The sequence below is a fragment of the Carcharodon carcharias genome, chromosome 21 (genome assembly GCF_017639515.1).
Source record: "Carcharodon carcharias isolate sCarCar2 chromosome 21, sCarCar2.pri, whole genome shotgun sequence".
Classification (NCBI taxonomy): Eukaryota; Metazoa; Chordata; class Chondrichthyes; order Lamniformes; family Lamnidae; genus Carcharodon; species Carcharodon carcharias.
The window spans coordinates 65126946-65152418 of record NC_054487.1 but is presented as its reverse complement, the minus strand read 5'-3'; the positions used below and the strand labels follow the sequence as shown (position 1 = coordinate 65152418).

At 44.1% G+C, this 25473-nt stretch overlaps 1 protein-coding gene across 3 annotated transcripts in view; it reads right to left on the bottom strand.

Moving 5' to 3' along the window:
* The window catches only part of tmtc2a (transmembrane O-mannosyltransferase targeting cadherins 2a), a 193186-nt gene that overhangs the window by 68005 nt on the left and 99708 nt on the right, over positions 1-25473 (bottom strand). For 2 of the 3 annotated variants that reach the window (XM_041216307.1, XM_041216308.1), the window contains exons 3-4: positions 8671-9499; positions 8451-8565 (exon numbers count right to left, since the gene is read on the bottom strand). In XM_041216307.1, the coding sequence (XP_041072241.1) occupies positions 8451-8565; positions 8671-9499 (944 nt within the window). Of the gene's footprint in view, positions 1-8450; positions 8566-8670; positions 9500-15818; positions 15885-25473 lie in introns of those variants that run through there. The other variant, XM_041216309.1, reaches the window with a different exon arrangement.

The following is a 25473-nucleotide window of genomic DNA, read 5'->3' as shown; positions in this document are numbered from 1 at the left end:
AGGTATCATGTAAGAGGAAATGTGGTAAATCAATGGGAAACAATGAGGTACTAGAGCAGGGTAGCGATTTGTGGAATGATAACCAGAGTGTGGCAGGAAGGGACAGAGCATACAAATTTAAAAGTGCACCAGCAGATAAGGCCAAAGATTGCAAAAATGGTAAAAAGACAGAGTTAAAGGCTCTGTGTAGGAACACATGCAGCATGTATAACAAAACGGATGAATTGTCAGCATAGATAGAAATAAATATTTATAACCTGATAACAATTTCAGAAACATGGGGCAGAACTTAGCCCTTGTCGGACGGGCTCGGCGAGGGCAGTTGCCGCCTGCAATTGAGTCTAGAAGGCTATTTCATACCAATTAAGGCCTACCCAATGTGAAACGCAAGTGGCAGCGCTGCCTGTGCAGGCAGAGGGAGGAGGGCAAGTGCAAACTTCGTGCATGCACATGAGTGCGTGCTTGATAATCTCCCTGAGGCACAGAGCTACCTCAGGGAGATGAAGAGTTTAAAAAAAATAAAGAAATGCAAAATGTTATAAAACATGTGACTCTGTCGCATGAGCAGGGACATGTTATTAATTAAATTTTTATTTTATTCACAAAAGGCTGCTTGGCCTTTTCACCTGCCTGCCAGCTATAAGGCTGGATGGGCAGTGAAAGATTTCTTTTAATTACCTTGTTAATGAGCCTTTTAATTGTCGGCGGGCACACAGCCGACTCCAGTGCGCGCCCGCCAACCTAAATATTGCGCCACTGCACACTGATGTTGGGACGCTCACCCGATGTCAACACGCATCATTTTACGCTTGAGCGGGTTGGGCACGTGCCCACCCACCGAGGTAAAAATTTTGCCCATGGTTGCAAGGTGACTAAGGCTGGGACCTGAATATTGCAGGGCATTTGGCATTATGAAAAGACAGGCAGCTTGGAAAAGGTGGTGGGATAGCTCAGTCAATTAAGGATGACATTATACAGTAGTGAGAAATGACCTTAGGTTGAAAGAGCAAGATGTAGAATCAATTTGGTAGAGATGAGAAATATGAAAGGTAAGAGGTCACTTGTGGGACTAGTTTATAAGCCCCCTCACAGTAGTTTCACTGTAGGACAGAGTATACAAGAAGGATTAAATGGGTTGGAAGAAAGGTACCGCAATAATCATGGGCAGCTTTAATCTACATGGAGATTGTGAGAATCAGATTGGCAAAGGCAGCCTGGAAAATTAGTTCTAGAATGTATTAGAATGCACAAGCGCAAAAGATCACAAGCCCTGACTCAGGGAACCAAACCCCGCCACCCCCCCCCATCCCCCCCCCGCCCGCACCAGGAGTCCTCAGTGCTTCCTGGTGCACGTCACACTGGGCAGGGCCTTAATTTGCCCACCCACGTAATATGGTGGCGTGAACCCAATTGGGTCTGCACCTGCCTCTGCCCGTCCCGGCACAAACCCCCCCCCCCACCCCCCATCCCCCCCATTCCCCCCCCCCCCCTCCCCTCCGACGGGAGGAAAATTCATGGCAATGAGACAGGATTAATCATTAAGCTTATGGTAAAGGTGCCTCTAGGTGACAGTGATCATAACATTAAATAATTTCATGTTCAGTTTGATGGGGAGAAATGTGAGTCTAAGACTATTGTTTTAAAACTGAATAGAAATAATTAGAAGGGTGTGAGGGCAAAGTTAGCTAAAGTGAACCGGGAAACTAGTTTAAAAGGTAGAACAGTAGAGAGACATGACAGTCTTTTAAAGAGATACTTAATCACCCTTAAAACATTTATCTCTGAGAAAGAAAGACTTTTTCAGAAGGATGCAACATCCATGTCTAAATAAGGAATTTGTCAAATTGCAAGAAGCATTGTACAAATCTGCAAAGATTAGAGTTAGGTCAAAAGATTGGTCAAATTTTAAGGACCAGCAAAGAATGACCAGAAAAAAAATGAAGACGGAGAAAGTAGAGAATGAGGGAAAACTACCTGGTAATATAAAATCTGATATTAAGAGTTTCTACAAGTATTTGGTATGTGGGGTTCGTAGGATGTAGGTAGGGTTCTAAATGAATACTTTGTGTTGATGTTCACAAGTGTGAGGGGTGAAGTAGATATGGAAATTAGGCAGAAAGACTGTGATATAATTAAAGAAATTAGCATAGAAAGGGAGGAGGTTGTAAGTGGTCTGGCAGGCTTAAAAGTAGATAAATCTCCAGGCCCAGATGAAATGTATCCCAGGCTGTTAAGTGAGGCAAGGGAGGAGGTAGCAGGGGCGCTGGCAATAATTGTCAATACCTCTCTGGCCAGAGGAGAGGTGCCAGAGGACTGGAGGACAGCCAATGTGGTACTGTTATTCAAGAAGGGAGGAAGGGATAAACCAGGGAACTACAGGCCAGTCAGTCTAACCTCAGTGGTGGGGAAATTATTGGAAGCAATTCTGAGGGACAGAATTGACCTACACTTGGAGAGGCAGGGATTAATCAAGGATAGTCAGCATGGTTTTGTTAAGGGGAGGTCATGTCTGACCAATATGATTGAATACTTCGAAGAGGTGACCAGGTGTGTAGATGAGGGCAATGCATTTGACGTGGTCTACTTGGACTTCAGCAAGGCTTTTGATAAAGTCCCGCACGGGAGACTGATAACGAAGGTAAGAGCCCGTGGTATCCAAGGCAATTTGGCAAATTGGATCCAGAACTGGCTGTGTCAGGAAGCAGAGGGTGATGGTCAAGGGGTGTTTTTGTAACTAGATGCTTGTGTCCACAGGAATTGGTGTTGGGTCCCTTGCTGTTTGTGGTACATATAAACGATTTAGACTTGGATGTAGGAGGGTTGATCAGTAAATTCGCAGATGACACAAAAATTGGTGGGGTGGTAAATAGTGAGGGAGATAGCCTTAGATTACAGGAAGATAATGGAAGATAGAGGCGGGCTGGTCAGATGGGCTGATCAGTGGCAAATGGAATTTAATCCAGATAAGTGTGAGGTGATGCACTTGGGCAGGACAAATGAGGCATGGGAATGCACGATGAATGGTAGGACCCTGGGATTTACCGAGGATCAGAGGGACCTTGGTGTGCATGTCCACCGGTCCCTTAAGGTAGTGGGACAGGTAGATAAGGTGGTTAAGAAAGTATTTGGGATACTTGCCTTTATTAGCTGAGGTATAGAATATAAGAGCAGGGAGGTTATGCTGGAACTGTAGAAAACATTGGTTAGGCCACAGCTGGAGTATTGAGTGCAGTTCTGGAATCCGCATAATAGGAAGGATGTGATTGCACTAGAGAGAGTGCAGAGGAGATTTACCAGGATGTTGCCTGGGCTTGAGAATTTTAGTTATGAGGAGAGATTGGATAGACTGGGGTTATTTTCCCTGGAGCAGAGGAGATTGAGGGGGGCACATGATTGAGGTGTATAAAATTATGAGGGGCATAGATAGGGTAGACAAGAAGGAACTTTTCCCCTTGGTGGAGGGATCATTAACCAGGGGGCACAGATTTAAGGTAAAGGGCAGGAGGTTTAGAGGGGATGCGAGGAAGAATTTTTTTCACCCAGAGGGTGGTGGGAATCTGGAACTCACTGCCTGACAGAATGGTAGAAGCAGAAACCCTCAAAACATTTAAGAAGTATTTGGGTGTGCACTTGCGATGCCATGGCGTACAAAGCTATGGGCCTAATGCTGGAAAATGAGATTAGAATAGTTAGGTACTTGTTTGACCAGTGCAGACTCGATGGGCCGAAGGGCCTTTTTCTGTGCTGTGTACCTCTATGACTCTATCTGAATAGGAAAAGGGTAACTAAAGCTAGTGTTGGTCCTCTAGGGTGGGAGTCTGGGGAGTTGATAATGGAAAACAAGCAAATATTGGAAGCATTGAACACGTATTTTGTGTCTGTGTTCACTGTAGAGGACTTAGAAAATGTTTCAAAAGATATTTGAAAATTAAGAGGTGAAAGGGAGGGAGGAACGTAAAGCAATCACATCACCATCACCAGGGAAAAGGTGTTGGGAAAATTATTAGACAAAAAGGCTAACAAAACCCAAATGCCAGATGATCTGCATCCTAGGGTCTTAAAATAAATGGCTGCAGAGATAGTAGAGGTATTGGTTATAATCTTCCAGAATTCTTAGATTCTGGAAGGGTCCCAGCAGATTGGAAATGAGCAAATGCAACATCTTTATTCAGGAAAGGAGGGAGACAGAAAGCAGGAAATGATGGGCCAGTTAGGCAAACATTTGTCACAGGAAATTACTGGAATCCATTCTTAAGGAGGTTACAGCAGGATACTTAGAAACTCATAATGGAATCTGGCTGAGTCAACAAGGCTTTGTGAAAGGGAAATTGTGTTTAACTAATTTATTTTAAGTTCTTTAATGAAGCAACAAGTGAGGTGGATAAAGGGGAACCTTAAGTTGTGGTGTACTTGGATTCCCAAATGGCATTAGATAGGGTGCCACATCAAAGGTTATTACAAAAGATGTAATAACCTTTGATGTGGCACCCTAAGAGTGGTGTCGGGGGTAACTTATTAACATGGATAAAGGATTGGTTGGCTAACAGGAAGCAGAGTTTAGGGATAAATGGGTCTTTTTTGGGTTGTCAAACTGTAACTAGTGGAGTGCCACAGGGATCAGTGCTGGGGCATCGACTATTTACAATCTATATTAATGACTTGGTTGAAGAGCCGAATGGATAATAGCTGAATTTGCCAATGACAGTTGCCAAGAAGAGATAAAGAGTCTACAAAAATATATTAAAAAATTGGTAGATGGAGCTTTATGTGGGAAGATGTGCACTTGTCTACTTTGGCAGGAAGAATAGAAAAGCAGGATATTATTTAAATGGAGAGAGAATGCAGAATTCTGTGGTACAGAGGGATCTGTGTGTCCTCGTATATGAATCACAAAAAGTTAGTTTGCAGGTACAGCGAGTGATTAGGAAAGCAAGTGAAATGTTGGCGTTTATTGCAAGGGGAATAGATTATAAAAGTAGGGAAATTTTACTGCAGCTGTACAGGGCCTTGGAGAGACCACATCTAGAATAGAGTTTTGGTCTCCTTATTTGAAAAAGGATATAATTGTATTAGAAATTCAAAAAAGGTTCATTTGACTCATTCCTGGGATGAAAGGTTATCTTATGAAGACAGGTTGAACAGGTTGTGCCTATACCCACTGGAGTTGGAAGAATTAGTGGTGATCTTATTGAAACATATAAATCCTGAGGGTACTTGATAGGGTGGATACCAGGAGGATGTTTCCTGTTGTTGGGAAGATTAGGTCTAGGGGTCACAGTTTAAGAAAAAGAGGTCTCCCTTTTAAGATAGAGATGAAGAGATATTTTTCTCTCAGGGGGTCATTAGTATGTGGAATTCTCTTCCGCACAAAGCAGCAGAGGCTGGGTTATTGAATTTATTCAAGGCTGAGTTAGGATTTTGATTGACAAGGGTTATTGGGGGTAGATAGGAAAGTGGATTTGAGACCAAAAGCAGATCAGACATGATCTTATTGAATGGCGGAGCAGGCTCAAAGGCTTAAATGGTCTTCTCCTGCTTCTAAGTCTTATATTCCTATGTTCCTATGATATGGAGGCTTTTATCAGATGGTGAGAGGTTTATTTTTTCCGTGGAATGTGAAATATTTTCCACTGGCCTGAATTTTACCCTTGGCGGGCGGATAAAATCGGCGGGCCTGGTGACCAGTCAGGAAACAGGCCGCCACCCGTGATCAACCGCTGACCGCAATTTCACACTGGCTGGCCAATTAAGGCCCGCCAGCGTGAAATATATCCTCCAATGACCAGGAAGGAGCAGGTGGGGGCTTGTTGGCCGTCGGGTCCAATGGTGGCCCAGCGACCAAACTAAAAATGTCACAGGCAGCTCCTTGAAGGCTGTCAGGCAAGAACATATCTTCTGCATTGTGAACACTGAAGCCATGGTATCAAGTGCGGCTGGAGACGCCAGGCAGGAGGGCAGGTTGGGTGGGTACTCGGCACTCCTCCCCGCCTCCGGTTTTCGGATGAGTGCCCCGCTATGGAGGCCAGGTCATTGAGTGTATTTAAGACCGAGATAGATAAGTTCTTGATTGGTAAGGGGATTAGAGGTTAAGGGGAGAAGGCGGGAGAATGGGGTTGAGAAACTTATCAGCCATGATTGAATGGCGGAGCAGATTCGATGGGCCTATTGGCCTAATTTCTGCTCCTATGTCTTATGGTCTTATGGAAGCAGATCTTTGGCAGCCTGGCTGAAGGAGTGTTGGATTAAAGCATCCCTGGTATCCCTGCCTCCCTGAAGGATACAGACGTCTGCCTTCATGCCCTCACTGTGCTCCTCTTCTGACTCGCTACTGGATTCATCATCTGTGGCCTGTGGAGCTGCGTCAATATCCTCTTCTTCCAGTGGCTCCCCCCCTTGCCAGTGCCATTTTGTAAAGAGCGCAGCGTGCAACCACTTTCAGTGACACCTGCTCTGGGGGGTATTGTAGTGCTCCCCCTGAACGGTCCAAGCATTGGAAGCGCATCTTCAGAAGACCTATGATCCTCTCTGTCACCACCCTTGTGGAGGCATGGCTCCAATTAATATGCTGCTCTGTCTCTGTTCTTGAGTGGCGGAGAGGTGCCACCTTTTCAACAGATAGACCTTGTCACTCAGAAGCCATCCATATAGTCAGACTAGCCTCGGCACCTGGGAGTGTCTGAGGATATAAGCGTCATGGGAGCTGCCAGTGTACCTTGCACAGACTTGCAGAATATGCATCCTGTAGTCACACACTATCTGGACGTTCATCAAGCGGAATCCCTTCCGGCTGACCCGCTGGCATCTTGATGGTCACATGTATGCAGTCAATTGCACCCTAGATGCGAGGGAAATGCCAAGCCCAGAGGAAGAATCAGAGGTAAGCAGCCTTATAATATTTAAATAATCAGCCCACCTCATAGGAGTGGATTGGTCACCCATTAAAACCTCAAGTGGGTGGGTTTGAGGCCGCTTATGCTTGGGTTTGAGACTTTTAACATATTTACATTGCACCTGACCCAATCCTACCCATTTGCAGTGATTAAATTTCTCCTCACGGCCTCTTTTCATATGATGCAGTGATACAAATCAATTTCTCCTAACAGGCTGAAAGTTTCACTTTTTTTGTGTGCTTTCATACAAACTGTATGTGCATTTCAAGGCTTTGACAGCCACCCTACTGAACAATGCTGCTCAGCGTGGTGAGAAGAAACAATTTTAAAGGAAGGCAAAGATAAGATTAGGCTCATGCTTCTTGGCATGGGACACTTGAGCTCCGCTAGGTTATCTGAGAATCAGCTTTTCTTACAACTGATCAAATGCACAAAACTAAAGTAAACAAGTTCAAGTGTCACACAGTCTTGTGGCTAAAACTTGGGAGACAAGCTCACTTTTTTATGACACCAGATCTCAATGACGATCCTTTTCGGTTAAGTTATTTTGCAAGACATCATGGCATGTTTTTGTACGAGCAATAAACATATTGCAGCTTATGTCTTCTTTACAAAAATTAGAATATGATTATTTTCTTGTGGCTGTTCACATCTTCATATAAAAATTGAAAACAGATGGAATTGGCTTAATGGAAAATGAATGTTGACTTGTATATTCTCCAACAGAATTCAATGAAATGACTAGTTTTAGGTTTATTTTCTCCATATCTGCATCATGTGTGAATGAATCCAAGAGGTCAGAAGATAGATTGGCATCAGAATAGAAAGCACAACATTGCACAACACATAATCATCATCTCAGAGAAATTTTTTGCAAAGGAGGTATGGGGTGTTTGGGTTGCTGATTAACCTGTTGTACAATAACAGCATCTTTTAGTTTCGCTGAATATGAAATGTGATCGTATCTGCTGACAACCATTGACACAAGTAAACTGTGTTCTTATTGTCTCTGCCTGCTCTTGATGAACAGAAGCCCACAACACAAGTTGGCTTGGGTTGCAGTTACAGAACAACGAGCACTGGGTCACGTCTGAAGCTCAAAGTATCTTTACCTCAATAAGGAGTGCTCTGTCACTGAATACAAAATAGCAACTATCACTCCCAAAAAAAAATTAAAGAAAATCCTGAATATTTATTCCATGTATTTTATCAGATTTCTTAGTAACATAATGCCAATTACATACTTACTTGTATAGATTGTACCATCGCTCTCAATGTAACTTAAACCATTAGAGTGCTGTGTGCAAAAAATCAAATGATATTTGAGATTTAAACAGCTATTAAAGTGGATGAAACTTTTTTCTATTTAAGAATGCATTAAAGAAATGCTGCTGTCTGATGGGGATGAGGAACAGGATTAATTAAAACACTGCTACAGCGATTCATTGTACTAGTAAACAATATCTGTGTTGCACAAATAGATCAATAGTGCCATTCATTGCAAGTTTTATAATTGACCTGGTTAGGAATAAGGCCAGCAGTTGAGTCATGCATACTTACAAATTATAAAGCATATCAGCCATGTTGCTGCGATAGTACAAGGCATTTCTATAGGCCTTTTCAGCTTCCAAAACTTTGCCTTGGCTTTTCAGAACATTCCCGAGGTTACCCCACGCTGCCAGGAAGAGAAAGCAGTTGTTCAAGTTGGTGCTGGAATCCGTTTAAACATGACACATTATCTCAATATTAGCTTCCACTTGTTGAGATTAAAATTGTTTACCTTTAGCCGGATTCACTTTAATCCCTGATCTATACAACATTTCCTCATCATGCCAGTCTCTGTTCCTTAATATGGTTTTCGACCCATATAAAATGACTAAAGCAGCAGCTGCATATAAAACCAAGTTCTTAAAGACTCTCTTCTTCATTCTGAGAGAAAGGGTTCTTATGCCTAGTGTTACTAGTAAACAGAATCCCATGCTTGGAATGTACAGGATTCGCTCTGCTATTACAAAACCGACATAAAAGAAAAGGTTAGTAGCAGGCAGGAATGGCACTATTAGCAGTGATAAAGAGAAAATGGCAATGTTCTGAGCTTTTGGAAGTGGTAGTCCCTGAATTAAATCATTCTTTACAAAGTGATCAGTTCTTGGTACAAAGTAAAAACCCTGCTCGTTGTTCCCATGCTCCATTGCTGAGTGGCAGCTGTGCCCATTTGTATTCTGTTTGCCATTCATCACTGTTTTTCCATTGCAAACTTTGTCTATTGGAGAGCCCTTCAGGCTGATATAGATGAGGAGCAGCAATCCGACAAAGAATGCTAACGTGTGAAGGTTTCTCCAATCACCAACTGTTCTTATCAATGGCACGGCGTCCATCGACCAATCAAAGCTCATAGTGTCGGGGCACAACAGCAGCCAAAGATTTGCTGCCGGCAAGTAATGAAAGGTCAAAGTTCGTGTCAGCAGGCTGTCCGAGTCAGCTGCTGGATTGTCTGAGTTGGAGAAGCTTGGTGGCTTGTTACCCATCCAGTATAAGCGAAGTCCCAGTAAAGTGGCACCCCAGACAGCCAGCAGTCCCACCCTTATCAAAAGGGAAGCAACCTGCCTCTAAAAGGAAAAAGAAAAAACAAATTAGGAGAGAAAATAACTAAATCAATGACTCAACTCTCAAGTAATATTCATATCATTTTTACCAATCTGAGGAAAGAAAACGGTGTGCAAACTTTAGAATGTATGTTAATGCTAATAAAAGTGCTTATTGCCCTAAACTCTGAACATACTGATACAGGAGGAACCCAAGTTACTGCTGCACAGAAATGTCTTATTATATTTACATTATGCTCCAACTAAATCAACTCTGGGCGACTGTGAAATGGTGTAAAAACCATACAGTATTTTAAAAAGAGCAGAGTGCAGTAAAAAATTGCAGAGAATACATCTATAAAATCCTAAACGAAATATAATATAAAAAAGAGAAACACAGCACTGCAATTGCTTAAAATCTGAAACAAAAACAGAAAATGCTGGAAGTGCACAGATTAATGTTTCATTTCATACTATTCACTTCTGATAAAATAGATCAGCTATAAAGAAAATAAGACAGAATAAGAGTAAAATTGATTTTTTTTTTAAGTTAGTCTTCACTCACATTCAACAAATACAGCCAAGGACTTAATTTTATGTACTTTATACTGCCTGTAATTTGTACCTGTGTCCTGTTTGATGACGTAAATGTAGTCAATTATGTATAACTTTATAAATAGTAGCTAGTAGAAAATAGTGCTGAAATAGTAATGCATTTGAAGAAGTCAGTCGTCTTAGGTTTGGACTGCCCCCACAGAGCATGAATGGAGGAAGGATCTAATCTGCTGCTTATGATGAGATACCCTCATAAAAATATTTTTTTGATGTCTTAGACATAATGATCCACCCCCAGAAAATTAATTCTTCACAAAAGAGATTCTTAAAGGAAACAGTCCCATCCCAAAGACTCCTAGAAACTCATAGGCTTGGAAAGCCAGCTCAAACAAAAAATAGAAACAGAGGATGGGCTTCTCTAACATACCGCTGTTATAAGCAATGCTTCCTCCTGCTAATAGCTTGTCAATATTATATTGACCCTATATAAATACCTAGAATATTTCTACATGCCAGCATCAATTGAAAATTTTGGCACTTTGTGTCTTTTTTCCTCCTACAGTAATTTCAACTGGATAAAATTCCACCTAACACTATTTTGGGGTCACCGTTTGGTCATTAGAAATGAGGAAATCAAGATGCAGAAACAAAGTGAAGATATACTTCTGCTTCAAAAATGAACAAGCAACGATATATATCCAACAGCAATAGAAAACGTAAGGAGATGAAACTGGTCTTGGGCAGGAGCATAGAATGGGCGATAGCAAATCAATGGCCCAGTTTACAATTCACTCGATTTTCTATTCTATTGGTTTGAATGGAAAAGATTCCTGGGTGCAGTGTGAAAACAGCTGCCAATATGGTATTGCCCTTTTTGCACAAGTTTCAAAACCAATTGTTCCAGTCACCAAAAACCTCAAATCTTTCCTGTTGCACTACGTAGCATAAAAATGTACTTTATTTGGTGTTTTCTATTGTAATGCATTGTAATTCATTATTAGGCTGACAGCAATAATTATTTATATCTTATAATTCTACAGGATTGGTAGAGCTGCAAATTTTTGGGGTGTACAGTCTTTCCTTCTCAATTCAGATTTCAATATTTCACTAGAAATTACAAGTGAAAAGCAAATCTTTCAGATGGATTTTACATCCTGACTGGGCAGTGGCAGGTTTTCTCGCCCTGAAATGGGATAGGATTCTTCAGGATTCTCTTGGAAAGAGGGGCACTGATTATACAGCATCACGGAAGCATTCTTGGGGCCCTAGATTTCTCAAGAGACTGGTCTGCTCCAGCTGTGTGAGTGGGCAAAACAACTGGAAGCAACATGGATCCTTCATCTGAACACAACACAGCCAATGTGATTCAGTAGCTGACAGTTTTTAGTTGGAGAAATTAGCTTGCCAAATCTAAGTCAGCCTTGTCACGACAATCAAATACAATTGAGGAATTAATTATGACCTCTATTTGCATTAGAGGCATTTTATGTACACACTCTATCTTAAAATTGAACAAGGATCCCTGCTGTAGACCTCCATAAACTAAAAAGCATTTCTAAGTAAGAGCTGACATTATTGAAACTGCTTAAAATTCTTGATTTAATAAAATAAAATTTATTAATATTCCTTCAGTTCCATATCAGTCCTTCCAAATCCTTCTAATGGTACAATTGTGTAGATCGAAGGGTATTCTCTTATCCATTATCACAATCATATTTTTCAAATCCTCAAATGGTAGCTCACTACTTTCAGGGTCTTTTCTGTTCAGTTAATTGAAATGTCACTACTTTCAATTCTGTGGGCACTTAGAAAAGATCTGTCCGCCACAGTTTGTTTTTGGAACTTTCGCAATAATGTATAATCATTTCCATCACCAGCATGTCTGATTGTGCAAAGGCCAAGTGTAAAACAATGCAGAATGCCACGCAAAGCTAAAATTAAATAACTTGACAAGGCGAGGCCAGACTTAAATCAAACTTTGTTAATTTTGGGCCTGAGTAAACTTGAATCTTTCCCACACTGTCTTTGAATGCAAATTTCCACAAAGATAGGGACAGTTTTTATATTTTCAATTTGGCTTCCATTTTGATATGCTGGGGTGGTTTTGGAATAAACAAAACCAAATATGTGATCTGCAGCCAATTTCCACATCCCTGTGATTCCACCCTATCTCTACAGAGTTTAGTCATAAGACATAGTAGCAGGAGTAGGCCATACAGCCATCAAACCTACTCCACCATTGAATAAGATCATGGCTGACCTTTTACATCCAACTCCACTTTCTCACCATATCCTTTAGTTCCCTTAGTGCCCAAAGACCTGTTAATCCTAGTTTTGATCAAAACAACTGAGCATCTGCAACCGTCTGAGGTAGAGAATTCCAAAGATTCACAAGTCTCCTCATCTGAGTCCTAAATGGTCAACCTCATATTCTGGGACTATGCTCCCTAGTTCTAGATTCTCCAGTCAGAGGAAAAAGCCTCTCAGCCGCTACCCTGTTAGGTCCTCAGAAAATTTTATATGTTTCACTGAGATCATCTCTCATTCTTCTCAACTCCAGAGAATAAAGACCCAGTCTACTCACTGGAGAGCTCTTAGGAATCAATCTAGTTTACCCCCTTTAAGACAAATATATCCTTCCTTCGGTTACAGAGACTGAAACTGTACACGGTACTCCAGATGTGGTCTAACCAAAGCCCTATACAACTGCAACAGGACTTCCTTACTCTTATACTCCAAACCCTTTGCAATAAAGACTAACATACAATTTGTCTTCCTTATTGCTTGCTGCACCTGCATGTTAACTTCCTGTGCTTCATGTACAAGGAACCCCAAGTCCCTCTCCTTATCAACATTTATGAGTTTCCCACCTTTGAAAACATATTTTGCTTTTCCATTCTTCCTAAAAAGTGGATAATTTTACACTTCACCATATTGTACTTCTTCACCTTCTGCTTACTCACTCAACCTGTCAATATCTCTTTTTAGCCACTTTGGCTGGGATTTTCTGGTCCCGTCCATGCCGCAAGTGAATGGATCTCTGGCTGCCTCTCTAAATTTTCTGACCCATCCACGACATTTCCCCCCACAGAGGAGACCAGAAAATCCCAGCCTTTGAGTCGTCCTCACAACTTACTCTCCCATGTAGCTTTGTTCATCAGAAAGCTTGTATATATTACTCTGTCCCATCAATATAGATTGTAAATAGCTGTGGCACAAGCCCAATCCTTGCAGCACTCACTTGTTACATGTCACGTACTGGAAATTACTCAGTTAATCATACTCTTTGCTTTCTGTTCATTAACCAATTCTCAATTCATGCTAACATATTATCTCCAATCTTATGAGCCCTAATCATGTATAACAATGTCTTGTGTGACACTTAAAGGAAGGCCTTATGATAATCCAAATGTACTACATCCACTGGGTTCCCTTTAGCCTGCTGGTTGATGATGGCATCCATCTATCTAGGGAGACTATGGACTGTACCCAGAGTGTATGTCATTTCTGGATTGAGCACCGTCTACTGTGGCTGTAGAGGCCGATTCGTGAGTGGCAGTCCATTCCGCAACTGGCGTTGGCCCTTCTGGCAGACTCTCTTTCACTATCTTGTCATTTCTTATGCCCTCTGCTTTGTCCATGCCCTTTCTGACTGTTTGCCTCCAGGCAGTGTCAACTTCCCATGCATCGATTCTAATCCAAGCCAACTTGAGCTCTAGCTTGCAGACATCCATGTTTCGCAGATGTGGATGGCCTGTTAGTTTCAGGCCAATAGCAAGTTCATCATAAAGCATATCTTTGGGGATGCGACCGTCATCAGTTTGGCTCGCATGACCCAGCGAACAGAGTCACCGCCAACCCAAGAGGGCAAAAATGCTGGGGATTCCTGCAATCTGATGTACTTCCATATTTGGCACTGTCTCACCAGGAGATACACAATATCCCATATTGAAGTTCACTTTCAGCAGCTTGTAGATCAGTTCTCCCAAGCCCGCAAGGAGTTTGGATTGACAATCAGCGCCAGGAAGACCATAGTTATGGGCCAGGACTTAGAGACACTACCTTCCATCAACACTGACAACCTCACTCTGGAGGTCTTCGACAGTTTCTCATGCCTTAGATCAACAATTATCAGCAACCTGTCCCCTAATGCCAAGATCAACACCTGGATTGCCAAGACTGCAGTTGTCATGTTAATTTTGAGAAGTTGATTGTGGACCAACAGCAAACTGACTGAAAATAAAAAGCTCCGTGCACGCCAGTGTTGTATTCTCAGCACCTTGCTTTACAGTAGTGAAGCACGGACAACTTATGCAAGCCAAGAAAAGCAGCTAAATAGCTTCTACTTCTGCTGCCTCAAATATTGGGCATTGCCTGGCAAGGTAGAACAACCTGCTAGTTACACCTTCAAAAAGGTTAGAACCAAGCAAAGAGACAAGGCTGAAGTATTTTTAAACTCATGTATGAAAAAATGCTGAGTGGACAATCCTACTCAACTTCTTCTTAAGGCACCTGCCATAATAGATGTCATTGTCCAGGTAAATTGGTTCATTACACTTGATGGCATCCCCACTATACAGCCTAAGATCTATGTACCGGAGCTAGCTGTTCTAGCCACAAGAAGCAGAAATCAAACCCACTCTATCAACCTCCTCTTAATCATCAGTAAAATGATGGAAAGAATCAGCAACAGTGCTACCAAGTGACACCTACTTACCAATAACTTACCAGCCAATGTTCAATGTGGGTTCTGCCAGAAATGCTTAGTTCCTCATCACAGGCTTGATTGAGGCATGGACACAAGATCAGAATTGGCAGGTGAGAGCTGAGAGTGTCTATACTTGATACCAAGACTTCATTAAGCCAGGAATGGCATCATGGAGCCCTAGCATGATTGAAGCTAATTTAGGCTTAAAGGAAAACCTCTCTAGTGATCAGACCAATAGGTGATACAAAAGAAAAATAGTTGTGGTTGTAGGAGATCAGCCATTACATGCCAGGACATAACTAAAGGAAATCCTCATGGGACTGTTTTGTCTCAACCATCTTTATCTGCTTCAATGGCCTTCCTCCATTACAGGTCAGTAGTGGGCTGTTTGCTGATTATTCTGGTGTTCAGTTCCATTCCACTGATAATGAAGCAGTCTATGTCAGCCTGCAGCAAGACCTGGATAACATCTAGGATGGGCCAACAAGGGCCAAATAATAATCACTTTACACAATTGCTAGATTACTACAACCATCTTGAAGAAGAGAAAGTCCAGTTCACTCCCTGCACTATTATTGTGGACACCACCGTCATTAACATCTTGAAGATCGCTATTAACTGGATCAACGTTTCTAACAATACTGGTACAAGAGCAGGACAGAGCTGGGTACTCTGTGCTGCATGGCTAACCTCCTGATCCATCATCTATGATGCTCAAGTGTGTGATGGAATTGCCATGATAGGTGCAGTCACAACAAAACTCATGAAAATGGTTTCATCCAAATTACAGCAGTTTGCTTGATCAGCATCCTTGTACTCACTGCCCACTAGCTACATCATTGGTGCAAATACAATGTAAGATGCACTGCAGCTACTCACCATGGTTACTCCAACAACATCTTCTCCCCTGTGATCTCTACCACTGAGAAGTATAGGAGCATCAATATCATGGGAACACCGTCATTTTCAAGCTCACCACTAAATCGTTTACCAACTTGAGTTGGTTATATATTACCAATTCTGCATTATTGCTGAACAATATACTAGTGTTCCCTATAAAATATCATACGGAAGCATTACCATAAAAAGGACAATGGTAGTTCAAGAAGATCCATCATCACCTTCTCAGTGAAGCCGATGGGCGATAATGCAGCCTTGCCTGTGTTGCTCATGTCCCAAGAACATGCTGAAATAAAAAGTTAATTTGGACCCAAATCCTTTCCTTAGAAAAAAAGGAAACTATGTTGAGTTTTGAATTCCATCAAAATTTGCTTTTGTACTGTTTTAATACTAAAATAAACACTAACGAAATGGTGAAAATTTGTTCTCAATTGTCTACTCCACAAGGACGTCTCAATTTTATGGTTCCTACCACATGTAACATAACTCAATGGAAAATGTGACTAAGTAAGCTATTTACTGGAACTGCAGCTCTCTGATTAACTGTTGAAACTACAACAGATCAACACATTTAGAAGAATGCAGAAAATTCCCCAGTCAGCAAATCTTGGGCACTGATACCCAGTTCATGTTAAGAGCAAATTATTAGTGGCTAAGAATCTAAACAGTTCAATTACTGAACCTCCAGGGGATCTGACTAGAAACTCAACCTGACCTTACCTCCCCTCCTCCTTTCATCATTAATATATGGAAAGCTTTTGAATGCCAGCACTAACTTTAATCCTGTTTAGTACAAAATAAGAGGTTTACTGGTTCCCAGTAGGCATTGTATTTCAGTCAAACATTATAAGCATGAAACAATCCAGCCTTTTATTATGTATGCATGTGAGTGCATCCTCCAAGATGCATTAGATTTGTAAAGAAAATTCTTCCAAATATATAGGACCTTCTTTCGGAATTCTAAAGGAAATCTGTCAAAAAAAATAGAGAACAAGAGTGCAATATTTGATCAGCAGCATGGAAGTGGACATAAGAATTGATTCTTTCACTTTCAAGGAGTATAATATCATGCAAATTGCTTGGCCTCTTTTCAAACAACATCCTTCTGAAGCAGTTGTCCTTGCAGCTCAGGGTGGGAAAAAAAAAGAGTGCTCCAAGGACAAGAAACACGTTTAATAATCTTTTTAGCTAAGTAATTAGCTTTTCCAAAAGCTAAAGCGAACTGAAAATATACTTCATTTCCTTTCTTTTCTGGCAACTCATTCCTAAGCTGCCTCTGTCCATGTGTCACTTGGTGTCAAATGTGTGGAGACTTGCACGTTGAATGAAGAGTTGGCTTGAAAATATACTCATTGTTCAGCGTTCCAAATAAAAGTCTTTCCTCAGTCCTTTAAAACATAATGAAACTGTGAGAGCAAAACCATGTGCAGAAGATGGGAAGAAAAATGAGCGAGATAGGAAAGAAAGGGATCACTACAAATTTATAGTAACGCACCATATTTTAACTTATCCTCTGCCCAGTTCTGAAAACGTTGATAACATCACAATGAAAATGATTAATTTGGAGATTTGAGCTCTAACTATAATTTAAGGTATGATTTGAGTCTGAAGCGGTGGTGGGTGGCGGTGAACTGACAGCCAAGTGTGAGGCCACAGGGATTATAACAGGTAGGCCTTATTTGCATGCCCCAGTGGGAATGACATCACAAAGTTCGCAGATACTGAAAATTTGCAGGGGTTCAGGCCATGGGGAGGGGGTGGGGGGAGACCATAGTATATAAAGCCCTAACTATCCACAAGAAACCATGAAAAGGCAAAATAAAAGCATCTAACTGAGTCTCCTGTGTCCAGGACGCTGCCTGCTGCCAGCTTTGGCTGGCGGGTCTGAGATTTTGTGACCATTCATTGACCCACAGTTAAAATCGCTATGTTTCCCAATGGCAGCTGGACTCCATTGCCATTACCATTTAAATTAGGCCCAAGCTCCTCCATGGCTGTTGGCCTTCCGCGCCTGATTTCAGATGAGTTAAGAAGGTGCAGGGCAGGAACACAATGCCAAATAACTGCCATCTTATCATTATAAAACCAGAGGTCTGTCAAATCATTTTGTATCTGCAGGTTCTGTCCATCTCTGTGCATTGTTACTCTTTTCCCTATCACATTTCATCACCTCCAGGCATCCCTCCCTCAGACGAGAGAGTGGACAGGTAAACTCTATAACTGATCCCAACATTTCACACAAACATTCTGTTCGTCAACTGATAGCCTCACATGCAATTTTCTCCATATGTGTATGTCCCCAATTAGTGGCCTAGCTGAAAGCTGACAGAACTCATCACACACTCGATCGACAGATTTGAATATCAGCTAAAGCCATGATTACACAGTGTGATGGGAACAGTGTAAAACTTTTCATTCAGCCATTGAAATTGGCTGAGTTGGCATTTAGCTTTGTTTGAATGCTGCTTTTAGTGAAATTTCAAGGAGGAAGGAAGATTAACACTGTGCACTGTACGACAAATTAACAGAAACGTTTCAAGTAGGGTATTTGGAAAATACATGCAACAATATTACTTATGCTAAAGCTCTCTTTGACAAGGGCTCTCCATGAACCTAGGGTTCACATTTAGAGGCTGCAGTAGAATGATGAGGGAGCCAGTTTGCACAGCGTGCAATCAGGGTCATTTTTGGGGTCTGCTTTGTTCACAGTCCGTTTACCAGATTCATTTCATGCAGAATGTTAATTATTCTTTCCATTTCTGCTCAGTATTCATTATATTGATATTTTCTGATCATACCTAGCCGCATGAGGCAGTTATACAGTTACATGTCAATGGTTAGGATGTAGACACTCAAAACAGGTAGCATGCTACACAGAAATATTGACAATGTCCATGTGCATTTACTAATATATATAACAACTCATATTTATATAGTGTCTTTAACATAATAAAAATGCCAAGATGTTTTATAGGAGCATCATAAAGCAAAACTTAACACCAAGCCACAAAAGGCAATATTTGAGCTAATGACCAAAGGTTTGGGCGAGGAGATAGGTTTTAAGGAGCATTTGAAAGAGGAAAGAGGGATAGCAGTTTGGAGAGGTTTAGGAAGAGAATTCCAGAGCTTAGGGCTTTGGCAATTAAAAACGTCGTCATCAATAGTGGAGGAATTAAAATCGGGATGCTTAAGAGTACAGGATTAGAGAAACACAGGGACCTCAGAGGGTTCTGAGGCTGGAGTAGATTACAGCGGTGGGGGTGTGGGGGTGAAGGAATGGAAAGATTTGAAAACAAGGATACAAATTTTAAATCGATGTTTGCTTAACGAGGAACCGATGTAGGTCAGCAAGCACAGGGAAGATAGGCAATTGGAACTGGTACAGGTAAGGATATGAGCAGCATAATTTTGAATTACCTCAATTTTATGTGCAGTAGACCACTGGAGGTCAAAGAGGCAAGGTTGATGGTTTCAGCAACGGGGGATGAATCAGATAATGTTATGCAAGTGGAAATGGGTGGTCTTAGTAATGGATCAGATATATAATCACAAAACCATCTGGGGTCAAATGTGACACCAAGGTTACAAACAGGCTGACTCAGCCTCAGACAGTTGCCAAGGAAAGAGATGGAGATGCTAGCTAGGAAACAGTGTTTGTCATAGGGACTGAAGACAATAGGCGGAATTGTCCCAGATTTGCACTAAGTGCGGTAGCGGGCAGGTAAAATAATGTTTTACCCCCTGGCCGCGATGGCAGGTTTCCATGCCATATCATCCCAAACCCGCCACATTATTTATGCACTCCTGGGGAACACTCCTGGCGGGATTTTCCACACCTGCCCGCCACTGGGATCTTCCAGTCCTGCTGCAAGTCAATGGACTTCTGGCTGGGGCACCGGCTCACCCACGAAGGGTCCCGCCTGCGACAGGGTCAGAAAATCCCGGCTGCCGTTTCCATGGCAGGCGGGCTGTCATTCGCCCGCTCGCCATCACTCCGCCGGGTGCCATATTTAAAGTCCAGCTACGCGCACCACATCTCAGTGTTTCCAGCCCACAACTGCTACAGGGAAGATGTCCACGAAAAGCAAAAAGACTGCAGCCCCCAGGTTTAGTGAAGTGTCATTGGAACACTGCTGGGTTTTGTGGAGGCCCACCGGGATGTGCTCTAACCCCGCTCTGGACGCAGGATGGGCAGCAGCATGACCAACCAGGCTTGAGAGGCAGTGGCAGCGGTGGTCAGTGCAATGCCCTTCAAAAGAGGACAGCCACCCCATGCCACAAGAGGATGGATGATCTCTGTTCTGCCAGGGTAACTCACTCTTCTCATCACTCTCAACTCATACACTCACAGGCTATTCACACATGCACAGAGATCTCACTCACTGCCAGTTCAAGGGACATCACCATTCACTCTCTCACACACACCATCATTGTCTTTATCTCATGAGACCACTCACCACCCACACATGCCATGCATACTTATCATCTGGCCTGGCAGGCATCATGCTTAAACATTCTCCATCTCTATTCATGCAGGACAAGCTGGAACACAACTACAGGGAGAGGTCGGAGACTGGTGGAGGAAAGCATGAAATCAAGGTGCTCACGGACTTTGAAAATACAGCCATCGAGCTGGCCGGCGACACTCTGGGCCGGTCCTGTGCTGACAGTGAGGTCAGCGGTACTCTACTAAGTGAGGGTCCAGCAATGCAACGTCTGTCAGACAACCATGCTGTGAGTGATGTGTCCTGTTTCACAGGCCACTGCCATGCACTAATTACTGCCCTATGCTTCCGCTGGCACATCTGGGAAACAGCTGATGGAGTCCACGATCCAGGGCCTCCAATCAAACTGCGAAGAAACCTCTGAAGAGGAATCTGAGGCACCCTCCTTTAAGTCCCATCAGAGCGTTCACACACACCCTCCACCAGTGCAGAGACACAGGGACCTAGCTTTACAGTAGCCTCAGGATCACAATTTGGTGAGTGCATTGCACTATCTGATCTACAGCAGGTAGCGACTGGGACTTCCCAGGTGTTCAGTGTTCAGAGGACTGCTGGAGGCCAGAAATTTGCTGAGCCTGAGTCAGGTGAATAGTCTCTGGAACGAATCATATCACAGTTGTTGGAGCTGCAAACGCAAGCTCAGGAACATCAGGAAGGGATGTCCACTACACTCCTCAGATTGCAAGGTGTGATGGAGCAGCCCGTCCATCTTCACTGAGATGTTAGCGCCAGCATGCCAACACACCAGGGTTAACACTGGGTGGATGGCAGCCACCATGGAGACTTTGGCCCAGGACGTCGCTCCTGCACTGCGTGGGCTCAACTCCATCGCTGATGCCATAGTTGGCCTCCAACAGTGTGTACGCAAGAGGGGTGCTGGGCAGCTCAATCTCATTCCAGCTACCCCTTCTCCTCAAGGAATCAGCCTGGGCCCTCAGGCTCACATAGAGAGGAGCATCAACAAATGCACACCCCTGGGCCATCCATCCAGGCAATTCCAGGAGTGTCCAGCACATCCGAAACCCCTCTTCCTGAGACCTCAGCAGCTCCAGCTCCACAGGCTGAGGAGGGTGCCACTGCCATACAACAGGACCCCAAAGCGGGCCGGGGCCTTCCAGGTCTCAGCCCTCCTGAAGACACCCGCCAAGGTCATCACAGACAGGGCGTAGCAGTCAGCAGCCTGCCTCTGCTGTGGATGGCCAAGACATAGCTTGGTGAGGATGAGGATGTAGCGGCAGGGTTAGAAAAGTTGAGAAGTATTAGTTGGACAGCCTGGGCTTGGGTGTTAATCACTCACTGTTCACTATTGTCAATAAAGTCACAAGATCGTTGCCCTGCCTATCGCTCCTTGATCTGATGAGCAGTGTTTGTGTCACTCAGATGTGTAACCTTTCTGCACAAGATAAAAGCAGTTGTCTCAGTCCAGGGCCTCTTCCCTGTGCTCTGTGCAGCCTTCAGACCAAAGTAATGGTCCAGCTTCACACTCCCTGGAAACATTACTGATGCCTGCACCTCAATGGTGCTTGTCATTGCTGCCAGAATGTAGTGGGCAGGCATCACAGTGTTCCATCATTCTCTCTATGTGCTCTCAGCACCTTTAAAATGGAGCTGGCCTCAATCTCTTCAGCATCTGTGTCCAGTGACGCTGTGCTCCTGAAGGAGTCAGGTGCTGAAGGCGGACAAACAATCAGGTGCTTTTAAAGTTTCATGGCTGCATCTCTATGATATGACCCTGATCAAAGAGTGCAAGCGAGCTGCCTTTGGCCAGATAGGAGTCAGACATTCACAGAGGCTACTTGAGGATCTATGGAGTGTCCTCACTGCATGTTATCATCATCCTCCTGCAATCGAGTGACTATTAGGGTCTCTACTGCATTACTATGACAGAAGCATTACGGCACTGCCAAAATCCAGACTGGACTCAAACATTCACAGATGCAACGTGAGGATCTATGGGGTCTCCTCACTCCATGTTGTCATCATCCTCCACAAATCCAGCAGCTATGAGGGCCTGCCTTGTCTTGCCAGTGCAAGGGCCTCCTCATCCCTGTCATCGTTGCCTTCAAGGACCTCCTCACCCTCATCCCCATTGGCATCCTCCTCATCGGACCAGACCTCCAGCTCCTTCATCACTTCCTCAGCCAGCTCGTCTCCCCATGACGTCAGATTGTAGAGGCCGCAACAGCCGATTACTATGCATGACACCCTCTGCGGACTGTATTGCAGGGCTCCACCAGACCAGTCCAGGTACTGGAACCTCATTTTTAGCATCCCGATAGTTTGTTCCAAGTTGCGAATTGCAGCATGAGCCTCATTATCATGTCGCTCTGCTGCAGTCTGAGGCCGCTGCACGGGTATCATCAGCCATGGCTTCTGCGGCTAACCCTTGTCCCCGAGAAGCCATCCCTGCAGCTTCTGTGGACCCTGGAAGACCCCTGCCTGACTGAGGATGTAGGAGTCGAGCACACTCCCTGAAAATCATGTGCAAACCTGCAGGATGCATTTCTGGTGGTCGCACACCAGCTGCACATTCAGTGAATGGAATCCCTTGCGGTTGATATAGTTGACCATGTGTTGCGACGGAGACCTGCGTGTCTCGTGAGTGCATTTCATAGCATGCTGCACTTGCAGGAAACCCGAGATCTGGGGGAATCCAATGGCTCTTGCATCCTGGCTGTCCTGGTCCTGGGCCAAATGCACAAAGTTGTGTGTCCTCACAAAGGTGACCTCATGGTTGCATTTGTGGGTGGAGGCTTGTGAGATCTCACAGGGGTCACCCTTGTAGCTCTGAAAGGAGCCACTGGCATAGAAATTGAGTGCTGCAGTCACTTTCATGGCCACTGGCAGTGGATGCCCTCCATGTCCCCATGGCACTAAGTCCTGCAGCAGGTAGCAGATGTGCCCGATCAGTTCCCTGGACATGCGCCGTCTTTGGCGACACTGGTTCTTGGTCATCTGCAGAAATGAAAGGTAGCGTCTGTAGACCCTGAGGGTCACTAGGCACTGACCAGCGATGGATCACTGTGGCTCTTAGGCGAAGTGTGCGGGAGCCTCAGCCACCCCTTCTTTCTGAGGGTGCTGCTCCTCCCTCTGCGCAGCCAGAGGCTTCAGTTGCTCTCTCCTCCATTGTCTTCGCTCTCTGTAGGCCATCAGGTGTAGAGGCTCTATGCTCCTGATATATTCCTCCTGCAGGATGAAAGAGAGAGATATGTGGGTTAGCATGGGTGTACCAAGAACCTGTCTTGGTTAAGTCTAAAGGCCCCTTAATGCTTCCCAGAGAGTGCTGGCCACCACTTGGATGGCCAGAGCTAAGTGCGCTGCATGGCTCCCCGAGACCCTACCACCTTTGCCCCACTCCACCCAACTGATTGGCTGCAGCTTCTCCCACTGGACTGTATGCTGTGCTCTCAGTTCAGGCACAGGCATTATCCTAACCCACACTGTAAGGCTGCACTGTTGGCTTGGCCCATCAGGGAGACTGGTCCAAACCAGAATGCTGACATTGCAAGGGGCTGTGAGTGTCTCCACCAGTGACTGCTCCATGGTCAGCTTTAGCAAGGAGATTGTACAATGTGTGCAGTCGTCCAACTGTTCTGCAGTGCAGTAAAAGGCTCATGATTTTGCAGTCTGTGCCTGAGGGGGGTTGGGGGGGGTCGGTGGGGGGCGCGATGTTGAAAGGCTCTGGAGCACTTGGTGGCAATTTGATGCCTCTGTGTTGCTTGGGTGGGCAGATAAGCTAGAGGGTCGACTCCAATCATATCAATGGTTATGCTTGAACTGTCTCAGTTGCAGAGGAATGGTCACTTTACATAAGGTGTCCCTAATGCGTGGCCACTTCCCTTGTCTACCCTACTCCCCACCCTGAATGCTTGTGCAATGTTCAACTGCAAGGCAACCCTTGCCCCATCCCCCAACAAGTCACCTCAACGACAGGGCTGCCCTTGTCCCCGCCCCCACAGGTCATCTCAACTGCAAGGCAGCCCTTGCCCTCCCCGCCACAAATCACGTCAATGGCAAGGCTGCCCTCACAGCCCACCAACCAACCCCCGCTACCCCCTCCCCCACAAGTCGCCTCAACTGCAAGGCACCCACCCACCCCCTCCCCCACCCCGCCCTGCACAAGTCAATGCCCCATTGCACCCTCCCCCCTACATGTTACCTCAACCGTAAGGCAGCCCTTCCCCTTGAAGTCTAACAGGCGACCCTGGCGAGCGCTGCACATCATTGCTGTGTACTCACCTCCGAGTTCCCCTCAAAGTGCAGCCTGTCAAGTGCACTCCTTTGATATGCTATTGGATGGAGGATCCAGTGGGGCGGGAGGGTGCGGCGATTCCAGAGGGCTGGCCCAATAACAGTATGCAGGTTTATTACAATGAGGTTTCCGACATCCGATGGTGGAACACACAGCCAACTGTTGCTGGGCTGAGCGGATGATCGCAAATTGGTTTCACGCCATTGTGAAACCGGTCGCACCAATTGTCCACTCATGCCACCAGACACACCCGCGCTGGTGGGCACAGAAAATCCCGGCCAATGGCTTTGGCCTTCCCAATATTCCTAATATGGCTAACTTCCTTCCATTTGCTATTCTGATGTTAATTGGTTTAGATTTTCTTAACTCTTAGACAATTCATGGAGAGTTTAGATGGCATTATAAAACTATGCGAGCAAAGCAACCATAGTAAACGATACTTATTTAAACAATGAGAAAAAATTACTTCCTAGAAATCACTACACTATTTATGATGTTACGCAGTGCAGTTGGTGAGGATTTTCATTTATATTTTTCACTCCGTTTCCTGATGAGTCAATTCAGGACGTCCAACATAGCTGATGCTGGATGACATCCTCACTGAAGGATAAATGATTCAGTGCAAAGTAAATTAAACTTATACAAAAGGCAAAAGACAGCAAAAGCTGGAAATCTGAAATAATAACAGAAAATGCTGAAAATACTCAGAAAGTCTGGCAGCATCAGCAGAGAGAGAAACTGAGTTAATGGGTTGGATTCTATCGTGCTTTTAAACAAATACAGGTGCGGGGAAAGGATTATCTGGTAGGAGGAGGCAAGAACAAATGAGAAGGTATGTGACAGAGTGTAAGGCAGGAATGGTTTAAATGGTAAAAGGGATAATGGTGCAAGACAAAAAGGAGATGGTAATGGGACAAGTGAAGAAACAAGAGATGGGTTAGAGGAGACGTAAATGGCAACACCGGAATCATTACCAGTATATGCTGTGTAAAAAGATGGGAGCAGTGGCTATGAACTTGAAGTTGTGTTCAGAGGGCTGTAATTGAAAGATGAAATCCTTCTTTCCTATCCACATCGT